The sequence below is a fragment of the Myotis daubentonii genome, chromosome 8 (genome assembly GCF_963259705.1).
Source record: "Myotis daubentonii chromosome 8, mMyoDau2.1, whole genome shotgun sequence".
NCBI lineage: Eukaryota > Metazoa > Chordata > Mammalia > Chiroptera > Vespertilionidae > Myotis > Myotis daubentonii.
In genome coordinates, this window is record NC_081847.1 from 3,605,809 (window position 1) to 3,620,621 (window position 14,813).

Consider the following 14,813-nt stretch of genomic DNA (forward strand, 5'->3'; position numbering starts at 1 on the left):
ACCCGGGGGAGCCGCCCCGGCTCCGCGCTGACCAATGGGCGGGTGCGACAGCGATCATTTGCATGAGAGTGCGTCGTGGCCAATGGGCGGCGAGCGCGGGCGCGTGCGCGCGGGAGGTGGCGGCGGTGGGCGGCCCGCGGGCTCAGTCAGAGGATGGCCGCGGCCGCGGCGGGAGGAGCCCCCGGCCCGGCCCCCGGCCCGGGCCCGGCCGCCAGGGCCCCGCCGCAGGCGCTGCGGAGGCGCGGGGACTTGCGGCGCCGCCAGGCCGCGCTCTTCTTCCTCAACAACATCTCCCTGGACGGGCGGCCCCCGAGCCTGGGCCCGGTCGGCGAGAACCTCCCGCCGCCGCTGCCGCCCGCCGAGGCCCGCGAGCCGCCAGCGCCGCCGCCGCCGCCTCCCGGGCCCGAGCCCGCGCCGCCCGGCCCTCCCGGCAGCGCGGTCAGGGCCTCGGCGCCCCAGGGCCTGCTCAGCCCCGCGCCCGCGCCCGCCGGCCTCGGCCTGGATGCGCAGCGCCCGAGGTGAGTGGCGTCGAGGTGAGCGGGGCGGGGCGGGCGGGGGCGCGGCGGTGCCCGGGCCGTGAGCCGGGTGGGGCGGCCCGTCTGCCCAGGACGCGGGGAGCAGGAGGTGACCCCGGGCCCCATGGGCCTAAGATGTCAGGGCCGGGTCATCGGTGCGCTGTCAGCTACCGAGACATGATGATGGGGCGTCCTCGGGCCCTGTCAGTCCCCAGACATAGGCGGCATTGCCCCCTTCAACCTGCCAGCCCTAAATATGGGGTCACGGTGCTCTCAGCCTGGTCGGTGCCCTGAACGTGAGTTTCGGGGTTCCCTCCGCCCTCATCCACCCCCAGACGCAGGCCTGTGGGCTCTGGACACGCCCCTCCCAGCCCACGGGTATGTCCCCTGGACAGAAGCCCAGGCGCCCCTGTTGTCCCCTGCACCCCACCCTGTGGGCCAGGGGCCACCCCTCCGCCCTGAGTCCACCTCCAGGAGCCCTCAGCCCATCTGGAGCAGCCCCCACCCTGAGCTCAGCCCTGGGGCCAGACACCTTCCTTCTCCCAGAAGCAGAGCCTCAGGTTCCAGAGACCCTGCCTCCTTGGCCCCTCCATGGGACCCTGAGGCGCCCCCTCACAGCCCTCCCCCGGCCCCTGGACTGCCTGCTGTCACAGCCCTTCTCCCGCCAGGCAGGTGGCACCCTGAGGCTGGCCCTGAAGGTGTGCAGGAGGGGCCGAGTGCAGAGCCCCGGGTGCCCGCCGCCCCTGGAGTTCAGAGGTGACCCTTCTTACCTGAGGTCACCGTGGCTGCACCGGTGTCCTCACCTCCAGCCCCTGGCCCTCAGGCAGGCCAGGGCGATGGGGTTCTGGTTGGGAGGGCTGCGCCCAGAGCACTTGGCAAGTGCGGGTTTGCTCTTCTCTCTGGGTGTGAGTACTGGGCAGCCCATGTGTGGTTTCAGGCGTCAGTTCAGCGAACAGTTGGGGCACCTGTGTTATGGGCCAGACCCTGTGAACAGACAGCAGCCTGCCCGGACCCAGGCTGGCGGGAGAGGCACTGCGTTTCTGAAGAGAGTATACGGAGGGCCCACACTTGGGAGGACGGGGGGCAGGCTGGGAGGTAGTTTGAATCGGTGTCCCTGGGCCTTCCTGCTGCACCCACACAGTCCCGGGTCCCTCCACCCCTCGCCTCTCCCTCCTCCTTGGTCTCCAAGTCCCGTCCAGATGTCCTTCCTGCTCCCAGGGCTGCACCTGTCCCTGTAGAAGTTGTCCCTCCTCGGGCTCTGCTGCCAAGCTCAGGGCCCTGCCCTTGTGTCTGGGGGTCACCTCCCCACCTGGCCGCTGGCAGGCCCCAGGGTCAGGGCTGTCCACTTCTCTGCTCCCCAGGCCTCAGCGGAGTTGCTGCTGAGTATGGGAGGGTGGCCAGCCTCGCACTGTGGCTTCCAGCCGCTGGCTTTAGACGGTTGTTTTCTAGGAATGGAGAGAATTCTGAGGTTCTCTTCCCAGAATGTGTTGTGACTGTGGTGCTTTGAGCCAGGCTCTAGCCCAGTGATGGCGAACCTTTTGAGCTCGGCGTGTCAGCATTTTGAAAAACCCTAACTTAACTCTGGTGCCGTGTCACATATAGAAATTTTTTGATCTTTGCAACCATAGGAAAACAAAGACTTATATTTTTGATATTTATTTTACATATTTAAACGCCATTTAACAAAGAAAAACCAACCAAAAAAATGAGTTCGCGTGTCACCTCTGACACGCGTGTCATAGGTTCGCCATCACTGCTGTAGGAGCAGACCTGGTGGAACCCTAGCTCCACCATTCAGTGGCTCTGTGACCTTGAGCAGGTGGCATGGCTTCTCTGGGCCTCAGTTTGCTCCCCTATGAAATGGATTTGCGTTTAGCACTACGTGCCTGAGAGGCTGTTGTGAGGTCAGATGAGTGTCCAGGGCTCAGCGTCCAGAGCTCAGTGAGGGTGGCCGTGGTGGCGGGCAGGCGAGCAGAGACCCTGGTTACAGCCAACTGCAAAGTGCTCCGGCTCAGTCCAGTCCTCAGGGAGGCTCAGTCCGGACTCGGGGCTCCGTCTGGAGCAGCTTTTTCTGCTCAGTCAATGAGTGAGTCCTCAGGACCCTAGTTTTCAGTCCTAGGACTTCTGACACAGTGTTTGTTTTCATTTCAGCACGTAATACGTGTGCACGTGCAAGCCAGGTCAGAGCAGGCTCCCCGCCCGTCACGGCCTGGTGCTCCTCTCCTACCCTCCTTTCCCACGGGAGGGGGCAGGCCCCCACTGGACAGCTTGCAGTGTCCCAGGGTTTCCTCTGCCCTCTAAGAGATCACAAGTCAGCAGGGTGAGGGCAGGGCCTTGCTCCCTCCAGGGGCCCCAGGGGAGGTTCCGAATCATTGGCACTGGCACCTGTGAGGTGCCCGATATAGAAGGTTAGTCACTTCAGTGGGGGTGAGGGGTCAGTGTTCTCAGATGGCCTGTAGCCCCTTCCCAGAACCCCTCACTCGGCCTTGGTGGTCTTCAGGCCTCAGACAGGAGCCCTTCCTCCGCTGGGCTTTCTTCATTTACGAAGCGCAGGAAGTTCATGGGCACTGCAGACGCTAATGAGCAGTGGTTTCTCTCCTGGCTGTGAGCGCGCTGCACTTAGAGAAGGAGCCCTGAGAGCCGATGCAGGAGTCGCCTGGAGTCCAGCTCCCCATGGGCGGGCAGCAGGGCAAGATCCATGTGCGGGAGCGGGAAAGCCCCACCTTCCCAGCTCTGTCCCTCAGGCTCCCCACCTGTAAACTGAGGGTAATAATACCATCCGCCTGGTATTAGTATTCCCTTCCTAGTGTTTCAAGGAAGGTAGAAGAAAGTCACCGACGAAGGTCTGTGAAACCAACTGGGAACAGATTTTCAGACATGGATGGCGCCATCCCTGCAGTAACCGGGGTCAACGGGAGAGCGAGCTGGGCCGGAGGCCAGGCGGCTGGGGAGTGTGGGTGCTGCTCGTGCTGCAGGGCATCTGCCCAGCGCCTCTCAGGGACTGCTGGCCGGGCTCTACACATGAGGTCCCAGGTGTGCGGGAGCCATTGGGCACCACCTGGCAAACTACCTGAGTAAATGAGCCTGAGAAAGTCCCACGGGCTGCAGAGGCCCCACTGCACTCCTCCCTCAGCGCCCCCGCCCACCATCCTGGCTGGATCCATCCTGCATGGCCCCGGTCTGTATTCTGAGCCCTGTGGCATCTTCTTTACAGAAGGCGAGTTGCCTCCCAGCGCTGCTCCCTCGAGTTCCTGGAAGACACCGTGGGATGTCCCTCGGTTCAAAGGTAAAGATCCCGCCTGCTGCCTGAGAGCCCTAAGACCCTGCACACTCCGCCACCACTTGCCTGGGGACCAGAGCGGGTCCTGGGGGGATGAGTACTTGTTTCTCACCTGCAGAGCCAAGCACATACCTGGATCCCCCAGACACAAGGGCCTGAAGAAGACTCACTTCATCAAGAACATGCGACAGTATGACACCAAGAACAGCAGGTACCGGCCATTGTGGGGCTGCCTACCATGTCCTCCATCAAACCTTGGGGGCCAACTCCTGCCTTGGAGCCACAGGGAGAGAGGTGCTTGGCATCCCAGCCATACATGTCCCTTTACAAGTGTACTGGCCTCCCTCCAAATTAGCTGAGCTCCAAGTCCATGGCTAGCCCACTGCCTCTCCCTCCCCAGAACCCTGGGGACACCAGACTTAGTGGAGGTGCTGGATGAAAGGACATTGGAGCAGGTGACATGATGGGACGCATCCAGGATAGAGGGCTTGGTGTCATCCAGGAAGCATTGGGGGCGTGGGGCGGTGGACTGAAACCTAAACATGGCTGCCCCAAATCACTACCATGGCAGCAGGTGCACCTTCGGAGGCCTGGTGCCTGCAGATGCTAGGTGAGGGCCACTCCTGTCGCCTGTCCCTCATGCACCACCCTGCCAGCCCTGAGGCATCTGAGCCCATCACCCTGACCCAAAGGGTCCCCACACCGTTCCCCCTCCCATGGGAGGTCACGCTACAGGCACCCACCCTTCCCATTAGTGGCCATAGGTTGGACAGTCCTGGATCCCTCAGCATGAGGGGCTGGGCCTAGTCCTGAGGAGCAGGCACTAAGCAGGCCTGAGAACCCGGTGGGCCTCAGTGGGTACTGAGTGCCCAGTCATCCAGCCAGAAAAGCGGGAGCCTCACTGTTGTCCTCCTGCTAGACTGGGGCTTGGCCGGGCAGAGCCATCCCAGAGGGAGGAAGGCTGTCCTTCCTGCTCTGTGCTCCATGCCGGGGCACCTCAAGGGTCGCTTTGGCTCAGGACATTGAACGGATGCATTTTGACACTATTAGTCTCCCACCTTCCCAGGGTGGCTGAGGAGGGGCTCCCCGAACCAAACGGCCCTCTGGGCACACACTTCTGCCCCGTGTTTCCTCCAAAGCCTGACCTCTCGAACTAGGGTCCTGACCTCTGGCCTCCACCCTGCCAGGGGCCAGGTGAGACCCCTTCTGTGCAGCGTGTTACGTGTGGGGGACCAGTGAGAGCTGGCATGGCCAGACCCACTGACCCTGGCCGCTGGGCCTCTTGGCCTGAGAGTGCCCTGGACAACTGGGGTGGTTCCTGTCACCGGAGTCTAGGCGGGAAGGAATTCTCCCCTCCCCAGGAAACACCTGCCACCTGTTCTGACCCAGCTCTCCCCACAGGATCGTGCTGATCTGCGCCAAGCGGTCCCTGTGTGCGGCCTTCTCGGTCCTGCCCTATGGAGAAGGCCTGCGGGTCAGGTGAGTGGCCCCGGAGGCACAGGCTGGGCTGGACCAGGCTCTTGGCAGCCTCCCAAGGTGGCCAGCAGGTCAGCTTCCACTGAATCTTCTCAGAAGCTCTGGCCCTCCCCTGGTTCTCCGGGAGGGCTGTGTGCGCACCTTACTTCAGGGTGAGCTGCCTAAATGTCAGTGCCGAGACATGTCTCCTCGTGGGGGCACTGCATGCATCCTTGTGACCAGTCCAGGCAACTGTCCTGCGTGTAACCCAGGAAGAAGGAGATGGCCGTCAGGGTGGAGAAGCCTCCTGCCCAGTGTGACTGCAGGGTGGGGGACACCCCTAAAGATCGGGCGTGGCCTAAGCTGCGGGGCCGTATTGTTGCCAACCGGTGTTTTAACAGGAAGTGGCTGGTTCTAGGGAAGGAGAGACTAGACAGTTCTTAGGACAAGCATCCTTCACTGTGTACCCAGTGAATCTAGTGCCGCTGTTCTTCCAATGAGAACTCGTGCCCGCACGTCTGCGAGGTGAGGTTCTGCTGCCCCACCCGCTCGGGCAGAGGGACCCAGCCTCTCTCCGGTGCCCTGTGTTGCAGTGACCTGAGGGTGGACAGCCAGAAGCAGAGACATCCGTCTGGTGGCGTGTCTGTTTCTTCCGAGATGGTCTTTGAGCTGGAAGGTGTGGAGCTGGGAGCAGATGGAAAGGCAAGAGCTGATGCCGTGCACACAGGCCGGCGGGCGCAGATCTCACGTTATGGAGGAAATGAGCACATGAAGTTGTGCTTCCCTTTGATCTTCTAAAATGCAATGGGCAGTGGGAGCAAGCCACAGCCCTGTAAGAATGGGTCTCGCCCTCAGCACTGGTGGTCGGAGGTCAAGGGCATCAGAGGCAGGGAGAAGGTTCCTGAGCTACAGATCCAGATAAGAGCTGGTGAGGGTGACGTTCTGGAATGTTCTTGTTACTGAGAACACTAACATCAGGCCTGCGCTGGGCCACAGAAGGGAGTGGGGGGGTGGGGGTGGGGGGTTCCTGCAGCAGCAAGAGGAGCCGGACTGACCTGGCTATGCTTATCTTTCCAGGTCGTATCTTATGCCAAGTTTCTGTACCCTACCAACGCCCTGGTCACACAAAAGACAGACAGCCACGGCCCGCCACCCCAGCCCCGGACCAGCATCCCCAGGGCTATGCCAACATCAAGATACAAACCTGCTGCTGCCAAGTCAGCACCGATCAGCACGGAGCTAGGTACCCTAACCAGGCACACGGGGGCAGGACAGGCGGCTACGCCAGCCAGGCCAGTGACCCCGAGGGGCACATTTGAGCCCACAGCCCTCAGTCTAGACAGAGGCGGGTTTGGGGCGTGGGGTTGGGGTACAGCCTTTCAGAATGGAAGGAGGGACTCGCGGTGGAGCAGACCCAGCCAGGCAGTGAAGAGAAGTTGTGTCCACAGATGGCTCTGGGGCAGAGGGCGGGGGGTCCATCCTCATCAGGACGTTCTTCCCTCCCACCCATGCCTAGACCCCTCCCAGACCCCAGGACCATTGCTTCCCGTTCCTGGAGAACAGCTGCAGCCCCAGCGGCTCCTGGGCGCTACACAGGTTCTGCTGAGGCTTGGGTTGATGGGAACTGGACACCAGAGCTCGGGGCTCGTGGTGGGTCAGGGCTGCCTTCTGCCTGCAGGGAGTGATGCAGGGGATCCCCTGGAGTATAACCCCAACCTGCTGGATGACCCGCAATGGCCCTGTGGCAAGCACAAGCGAGTCCTCATCTTTGCATCTTACATGGTACGGTGAGCACCAAGTAGCACTGCCCCTCAGGCCCTGGGGGGTGGGCTGTGAGCAAGCGGCCCCAGCACTGGGGAGCCCAGCACCATCAGGGCAAGGCTGATGTGCCCTCACCCCCAGGACACCAGCAGCACCGCAGGGAGGGGGTGTGCAGCAGGCCAGAGAGCAGTGCTGGCCCCACCACCCTGGGGTTCAGCCCACGTGCTCCACAGCCTGGATCCCTGCTGTGCATTCACCTCCACTGCCCTCTGTCCAGAGGCGTGTCATTCTCACAGACCTGGTGCGCTCTGAAGGCTCAGTGCATTCACATTTGCAGGCCTAACCGCGTGAAATTGCCTCAGTGGCCCGGCCCCACCCTGCTGCCCTCTGTGTTTCAGACCACGGTGATTGAATACGTGAAGCCCTCCGACCTCAAGAAGGACATGAATGAGACATTCCGAGAGAAGTTTCCACACGTCAGACTAACACTGAGCAAAATTAGGAGGTAGGGAGGACCAAGGACATCCCCAAAACCTACTTCATTTTTTTTTAATGTTTTTATTGAATTTTTTAGAGAGAGAGGAAGGGAGAGAGAGAGAAACATCAATGAGAGAGAAACATCGATTGGCTGCCTCCTGCACACCTCACACTGGAAATCAAGCCCACAACTCTGACATGTGCCCTGACTGGAAATCAAACCAGTGACTTGTTGGTTCCTGCATGAGCAATCAACCACTGAGCCACACCAACCAAGTGGCCCAAAACCCACTTCTAATGTGTGTCATCCTATGAGGTCCTGTAGGCCTATCTTCCCATTTCCCGTTGATTCCTGAGCCTGAAGATCCAGATGCCCCCTCCCACCCTCTGACAGGCCAGTAACACACGCACGCACACATGCACATGCGTACACATGCACGCCTCTGCCAGTCAGGCTGCCTGTTTGCCTCTTGCAGCTGCCCCCACCCACTGAACTCTCCTCACTAGTTCCCACCACACCCCCCCATGAGGCAGGCACCGCCATTGTCTCTATTCAGTAGAGGAACTCGCAGGCCAAGGCAGCTTGCCTATAGCCTCACAGTGAGCAAGTGCTGGAGCTGCTGGCTGAGGCAGGGCTCCTGGTCACTGCCCCTTCTGGGGTCCTGCACTGCCAAATCCTACTACTAACATCCCACCCCAGCAGCTCCAGGGCTCCTAGGGTCCTCTTGCTACCACAGGAGAGCAGGGACTTTGTCCTCTGTGGCAGCCCCTAGAGGACAGTGTGGAACACCTGGTACAGTGCGGGGGGGCGGCGTAGGACTCAGCCAAGGGGCAAGTGGGGCCCAAGACCAGCACACTGCTTACCCACCAAGCCGTGGGCCCTGGTGCTGGGCTGCGCCCGCCTGGAAAGAACAGAGCTGTTCTAATGGCCCTGTGTCATGGAGGGGGTGGTGTTCCTCCACCCCAAGAGCACCTGATTTCCCTATAAACCCGCAGTTTAAAACGTGAGATGCGGAACCTATCTGAGGAGTGCAACCTGGAGCCTGTGACTGTGTCCATGGCCTACGTGTACTTCGAGAAGCTTGTTCTGCAAGGCAAGCTCAACAAGCAAAACCGCAAGCTGTGTGCAGGCGCCTGTGTGCTGCTTGCTGCCAAGATCAGCAGTGACCTCCGCAAGAACGAAGTAAAGCAGCTCATAGACGTGAGTGCACTCAACCCTTCCCTGGCCCCCCTGACCCCCCAGCCCCCACTCCATCCCAAGCCAGTGCTGCCCCACCTAGGCCTCACCACAGCCAGCACTTAAAAGGCTGGGCACTACCCCTGGAGAGGGAGGTCATTGCCCACTAACCTGGAGCGGGGCCAGCCGCCACTCCCAAACCTGCTGGCTTAGGAACCAGAGCAAGGGACCTCGGCTTAACCCTTCTCTCTTCCTCAATGCAGAAGTTAGAAGAAAGGTTCCGATTCAACAGACGGGATCTAATTGGGTTTGAGTTCACAGTGCTTGTGGCCTTGGAACTTGCTCTTTATCTTCCCGAGAACCAGGTGTTACCTCATTACAGACGCCTCACACAGCAGTTCTAGTCTGCTGCCCACGCCACTCAGCACACGGTCTGTGGGCCCCAGGAGCTGTTCCCAGGCAGTGAAGTGCACCCCTGGCCCCCGTGGCCTCACCCTCCCAGCTGGGACACACGGACCCTGCCTTCACACTTTCTTCCTTGGGGGCTATGCTTTCATTCCAAAGCACCACATCACCATGGTATTTTGGGGAATATTCCTGCATTCTCATGTGGACAGAATGTGGGATTTGTCATTTTCCTTTTTTCACGTGCCTGAGACTGGCCTGGCACCAGGACCCGTAATTTATGCCTTGGATCCTGACGTCATGGCATCTTTCTCCTTTGCATTGCCTTGCCTTCCACATACCATCGTAGCCACTGAATGGCATCACAGTGGTGACTGTTTCCAGATGCTGCTGAGCACACTCAAGTCCCTGAAGCTAATGAAGTAAAGCATTACTCTTGACTTTCCAATTTCTGGATGTGGAAAGCACTGGAACACACCCTGCCCAGCCCACTGTCCATTCCCCTCCCAACATCCACAAGCAAAGAGCAGACTCCTGGTTTTGATGAGTTTTATTCTTGGACCTGTTCTTCCAAGCATCATGTCACTGTGAAGTCCTCGCACCTGAGTGTTACACAGGCCAGCAGGCCTCTGCAAACACAAGCTGCTTCACCTCATCCAGAAAACCCACTGGCCTGCGACACTGGATCTTCAGATGACTGCATTGCTGGAGTGTGGCTTTTGATCTTATTAAGCAATATTATGGCAGAAAAGCCTATTGTCATTTGGGATTCTGTTCTGTAGGTGTTTCTCATAAGGGAACACAAACTAGTTAAACGTGTGAAGCTGTGAGTTGAAACCACACTTGCTCGAGCTGCAAGGAGACTGACTACTTCACAGCCCACAGCACAGCCTCCCCAAGAGGTCGGCTCAATGCCTTTCTCCCAGGCTGTCCAGGACAACTGGCCGGTGCAGTTGCACTCAGACCCCAGCAGTGATCCTCACTCCTACGAAGGCCCATGCTCTGCTTTTCCAGGTTTGTTGTCCTTTGCACGAACTCTGTTGTCCAGTTCTCCAGCTCGCTGCCCCACCAAAAACACGTGAAGAACTGGTGAGTCAGCTGGCCTGAAAGATGGGCATGATCAAGCTGCTCCTATTGTGCTACAGACCTGTGACTGGAGGGGCCCTGGGTCGGCCCCCATCTTGTACTCTCTCTGTGTGGGCTGGTGCTTTTGCAGAACAACCAGTTCTGCTCATCACAGCACCCAACCACCAGCAACTCAGCCCAGACCCCAGCAGAGGTGCAGGCCAACCACCCATCCACTTGCTGCCTGCAGGTCTGTTCCTTCTGCCACTCAAAGACAGACTGAGATGGAGGACCACGCCTGTGTCCATGGTCCAAACTTACTGCAGTGTGCCTCCCTCTCCAAGATGGCTTCCTAAACCCAACATGCAACCAAGCTAGATCTGAGGGTGTAAGGTGCTAGGCCCCGGCAACTTCTGGAAAGCAACCTGTCCTGCCACCATATATCTCAAGAACACTTGTGTTACAAGCACTGTAAGGGACTCTCAAAACGTCCGGGTTTACAGCTTAGCCTTGAAGGACCTGTCTCTTCAGGAATTTCTATACGGACTAAAGTTAGACCAGCTGAGAAATATGGTAATTTAAGTTTGCACATTTATGTAGTAAGATTTAGTCATTTGCCCATCTCATCTGTAACCTTCCTAGCTGTGTCCTTTAGTAATGCTGGAGCTGCCACTGTGTGGTACTCAAGAATCCCTGCAGAAAAGCCAGTATCTAAGCCAAACCTCAGCCTGAATCCCTGTCCTCTAGAACAAGGCCCAACCGACCTGAGTTGGTCCACGGCCCAGTGCCACTCGCTCAGAACCCAGTAGCAGTTGTGGATTTTAAATGTGCGTTAAGCAACTATCTGACCTCAATGCCAAGTTGTGTCACAAGTGTTTGTATTTGTGCTTTAAAGTAAAATGGTTTTGCAGCATATTTTATAAGTCACCTCCTTTCAGTGAGCTGACGGCCCCCTCACCCATTCACAGCAGAATGTCAGCTCTAACCCTCCAGAGCCCAGCACAGAATGAACCAACATGGGGGGGTGTTTCCACTATTTATTTATGACAATTTTCACATCTGTGATGCCTTCAGTCAGAAGTTCCTAAACAAAAAGGAAAAACAACATTAAAGCCTCATCTCTGGAAAAGTCCCAGCCCGTCCCCAAACTCGACTTTGAGATGGCTTACTTTGAGACGATGCCATCGGCCTTGGCCAGTCGGAGAATGGAGTCATCTGACTCACCCTGAGAAAAAGCACATTGGAACTATGAGCTGGCAGGAGGTCCATCAGGGACCACCCAGCCCTAGTGGCGGGCTCTCTCCCAGTCTCACTACTCAGACCTCACTGGACAGGGAAAGGCCTTTGGCGATGGAGTGTGATAAGTGGGAGGTTCCAAGGTAAAAGGGTGGTCCTGCTTGGGGCCTTTGAGCATCCTTTCCACCCTTCACCCCACCACCCCCTGGAATAGGCAGACAACCAGTGCAACCCAGTCCCATAGGCTCAAACCTATTCCAACAAATGGACTCAGTCAGGCCTGAGAGATAGTCTAAGACACCATTCTCCATTACCCCACCCCCAGAGCCCACAGATGAGCCACGTCCAGGAGACTCACCATCCTGCGGATAGCCCCGCAGATAGCATAGGTTTTAAATTGGCCGTTGAACCTGCCTGTCACCTTGTCAACCTGTTGATGGAGAAATAGGATCATCAGACGGGCACTCGAGCTCCTTTAGCTCTAAGCCTGGGGTCAGGGGGTCATCAACCCCGGGGCCAGCCCAGACCTCGCTCTAGTCTGGGATGGACCTCGTCCAAGCGCCAGCGCCCCAGGCTCACCTCGGCCACGTTCATCTGGATGGAAGCGTGGTCCTTGGCGCCGATGATGCGGTTGCTGGCGGAGCTGCGGGGAGAGCGTAGTGAGCGGAGGGGCGGGAAGTCACAAGTGTTTCTATTGGCGTTTTAAAGTAAAATTAAATGCTGCGGCGCTCACCATTTCCGCGGCACGTACAGGTCCACGAACTCGCCGGCGTCGTTCTGCATGTCGAGTGCGCCTACGAGACCCCGCGTGTGAGAACAAGCTGGGTCCGCGCGCCCGGACCCGGGCCCCGCGCCTTGGCCTCACCCCGACCCCCGGTCCCCGCGCCGTGGCCTCACCTCAAACCCCGCGCACCCGGACCCCAACCCCGCGCCATGGCCTCACGCCGACCCCCGCGCACCCGGACCCCAACCCCGCGCCATGGCCTCACGCCGACCCCGCTCGGAATCCCGCGGAGCCGGCACTGGGCCACGCGGCCTACCTGCTGCCACCACCACGAGCGCGTCGGCAGAAAGAGCGCGCTCCGCCCCCGGCAGCACTAAGACGGGCGGGGCGGGGCGGGGCCTCGGCGAGTGCTTCCGGGTCCCAGCGCGCCCGCGAGTCTGCGCAGAGCCTGGCTGCTCCCCCCGCCCCCGCTGGCGCACTTCCGGTTCCGGCGGGAGCAAGCGAGGGCGGAGGCTGGCACCTCGGGCAGCGAATTGGGGGCCGGGGCCGGGGCCTCTGCGGTGCCGGCGGACCGAGGTGTCGCCACCGCTGGCTGGCCGGAGACCCCCGCGTCGGCGAGGGCAGCGCGCGGTGCTAACGGGCGGCCCGGGGTGTTCGTCGGCTGCCGGAACGCAGACCCGGTCCTGGGAACGGACGCCGCGGAAGCAGCCGAGTGAGAACACTCGGGTGATGAGACAGACGGTGAACAGAGACGCAGCAGCGCGCCTCGTGCCGGGTCCTCCGCGGGGCGGGGCGGGGCGCCGTCCTGGGACCTAGAGGCCAACTCCTCGGAGTAGGAGCCCCGAGCGGCAGGCGCTGGGCCACGCCTGGTGTCAGAACCAGGTCAAGCCCACAGCCCTTGCGCTGCACCCTCCGACCGCTCCCAGGACCGCCGCCCCGCTCCCACCGCCCGGCTCCGGCCCTCCAGAGTCCTGGTGCCAAGACCCATCAATAAAGAAAATAGGAAAACCCCAGACTGCACAGCTAGAGCCCCTGTGACACGTGTGCAGGGCAGCCGGCTAAACGGGCTTGGGTGAAACAGAAGACCCCTTCAGGACAGGCTTGAGACCATGTACATCCTGCCCCCCACCCACACCCCCCCACCCACACACACACACACACACACACACACACACACACACAGGGGAAGCCCTAGGCTGAACCGGGAAATAGCCCTCATCCGCCAGGTCAGCCCCACATCACCTGCCCACCCGGGGCTCTCACCCGGGGCTGCTTGCGCCTGTGGGATAATGTGTAAAGGATCCTGGTCAGCGGGCCTCACCGCGCCCTGTTTGAGTGACTGCCAGCTTTATGGCTCGGGGGGGATTTCGCATGTGGGGCTGCAAGTCCCCTCACACCCGGAAACCAGTGTTTGTGGGGGCAGTGTGTCTGCTGTTGCTTCCACTGGGCTCCCAAAGCGGGGCAACAGGAGTGAGGTCACTGAGCCCGGGGTCTTCCAAGCAGGTCTCATGTAGGCCCTGAGAGGTGGGTGCTATGCACCTGGGCATGTGCACAGACATAACGTACGTACACATGATTTATGTGTGAGGTTGGGGATCTGCACATCTGGCCTGCCTGTCTGTGTCTGTGTGTGGGTGAGCCCAGCTGGGCCTAGTGATGGAGGGATTTTCTCTGTAGCTGGGAGGCAGGAGACAGGCAGCTTGAGTACCAGAGTGGCAGAGGGAGGTCTGCAGAAGGTCTCCCTTGAGTATTCAGAATAGAGAGCCCAGAAAGCCCTCACATATATGGTCAAGTAATTTTTGACCAGGGTGTCAACACATGGTGTTGGGAAAACTGGACATCCACATGAAGGGGGAAACTGACCCTTACCTCACACCATATACAAAGTGACCTCAAAATGGATCAAGGGCCGAAACCGGTTTGGCTCAATGGATAGAGCGTCGGCCTGCGGACTGAAAGGTCCCGGGTTCGATTCCGGTCAAGGGCATGTACCTGGGTTGCGGGCATATCCCCAGTAGGAGATGTGCAGGAGGCAGCTGATCAATGTTTCTCTCTCATCGGTGTTTCTAACTCTCTATCTCTCTCCCTCTCTGTAAAAAATCAATAAAATATATTTTTTAAAAAATGGATCAAGGACCTAAATGTAAGACCTTATCTCTTACAAGAAAACTAGGACCCAAACTTCATGACACTGGACTTGGCAATGACTTCTTAGGTAGGTCACCAAAGGCCCAAGCAGCAACAACAAAAAGGACAGTCGGACTTCAAATTTTTTAAATTTGTGCATCAAAAATATCAACAGAGTAAAATGGCAACCCACAGAATGAGATAAAATATTTGAATATATAGAGAAGTCCTAAAACTAAACAAAAAAAAAAAGCAACTTGATTCAAAAATGGGCAAAGGGCTTGAATAAACATTTCACAAGAGAGAAATTGACCAATGAGTACACTTAAAGATGCTCAGTATCACTAATCATCAGGGAAATGCAAGTCACAGCTATGAGACATCACCTCACACTTGTTAGAATGGATACTATTTAAAAAAAAAAAAGCCCTGGCTGGTGTTTCTCAGTGGTCAGAGCATCGACCCAGTACAGAGGTCACAGGTTCGATTCCTGGTCAAAGGCATGTACCTCAGTTGTAGGTTCAATCCTGGCCTGGTTAGGGTGCATGCAGGAGGCACTCAATTGATGCGTCTCTCTCACATTGATATTTC

The 14,813-nt window shown here is 58.7% G+C and overlaps 2 protein-coding genes across 4 annotated transcripts; one reads left to right on the forward strand and one right to left on the reverse strand.

Annotated features, from left to right (window-relative positions):
• The first annotated feature begins 26 nt into the window (after positions 1-26).
• Positions 27-9,991, forward strand: CABLES2 (Cdk5 and Abl enzyme substrate 2). 3 transcript variants are annotated; one of them, XM_059705117.1, is made up of 10 exons: positions 104-518; positions 3,730-3,801; positions 3,914-4,006; positions 5,197-5,274; positions 5,844-5,952; positions 6,328-6,493; positions 6,767-7,032; positions 7,410-7,516; positions 8,485-8,689; positions 8,929-9,991. In XM_059705117.1, exons 1-10 carry the CDS (start codon positions 154-156, stop codon positions 9,067-9,069), a joined length of 1,602 nt encoding a protein of 533 aa, XP_059561100.1. In that variant the 5' UTR covers positions 104-153; the 3' UTR covers positions 9,070-9,991. The 3 variants fall into 3 exon arrangements, with proteins under 3 accessions (XP_059561102.1, XP_059561100.1, XP_059561101.1); XM_059705118.1 differs by having other exon boundaries at positions 106-518; positions 6,929-7,032; XM_059705119.1 differs by lacking the exons at positions 7,410-7,516; positions 8,929-9,991 and having other exon boundaries at positions 27-518; positions 8,485-8,638.
• Positions 9,992-11,158: 1,167 nt separating this feature from the next.
• Positions 11,159-12,535, reverse strand: RPS21 (ribosomal protein S21). The gene is made up of 6 exons (XM_059705120.1): positions 12,412-12,535; positions 12,105-12,165; positions 11,951-12,014; positions 11,730-11,801; positions 11,305-11,360; positions 11,159-11,219 (listed from the first exon to the last, which is right to left on the reverse strand). The coding sequence occupies exons 2-6, from the start codon at positions 12,152-12,154 to the stop codon at positions 11,210-11,212; spliced, it is 252 nt and encodes an 83-aa protein (XP_059561103.1). The 5' UTR covers positions 12,155-12,165; positions 12,412-12,535; the 3' UTR covers positions 11,159-11,209.
• Positions 12,536-14,813: the final 2,278 nt, after the last annotated feature.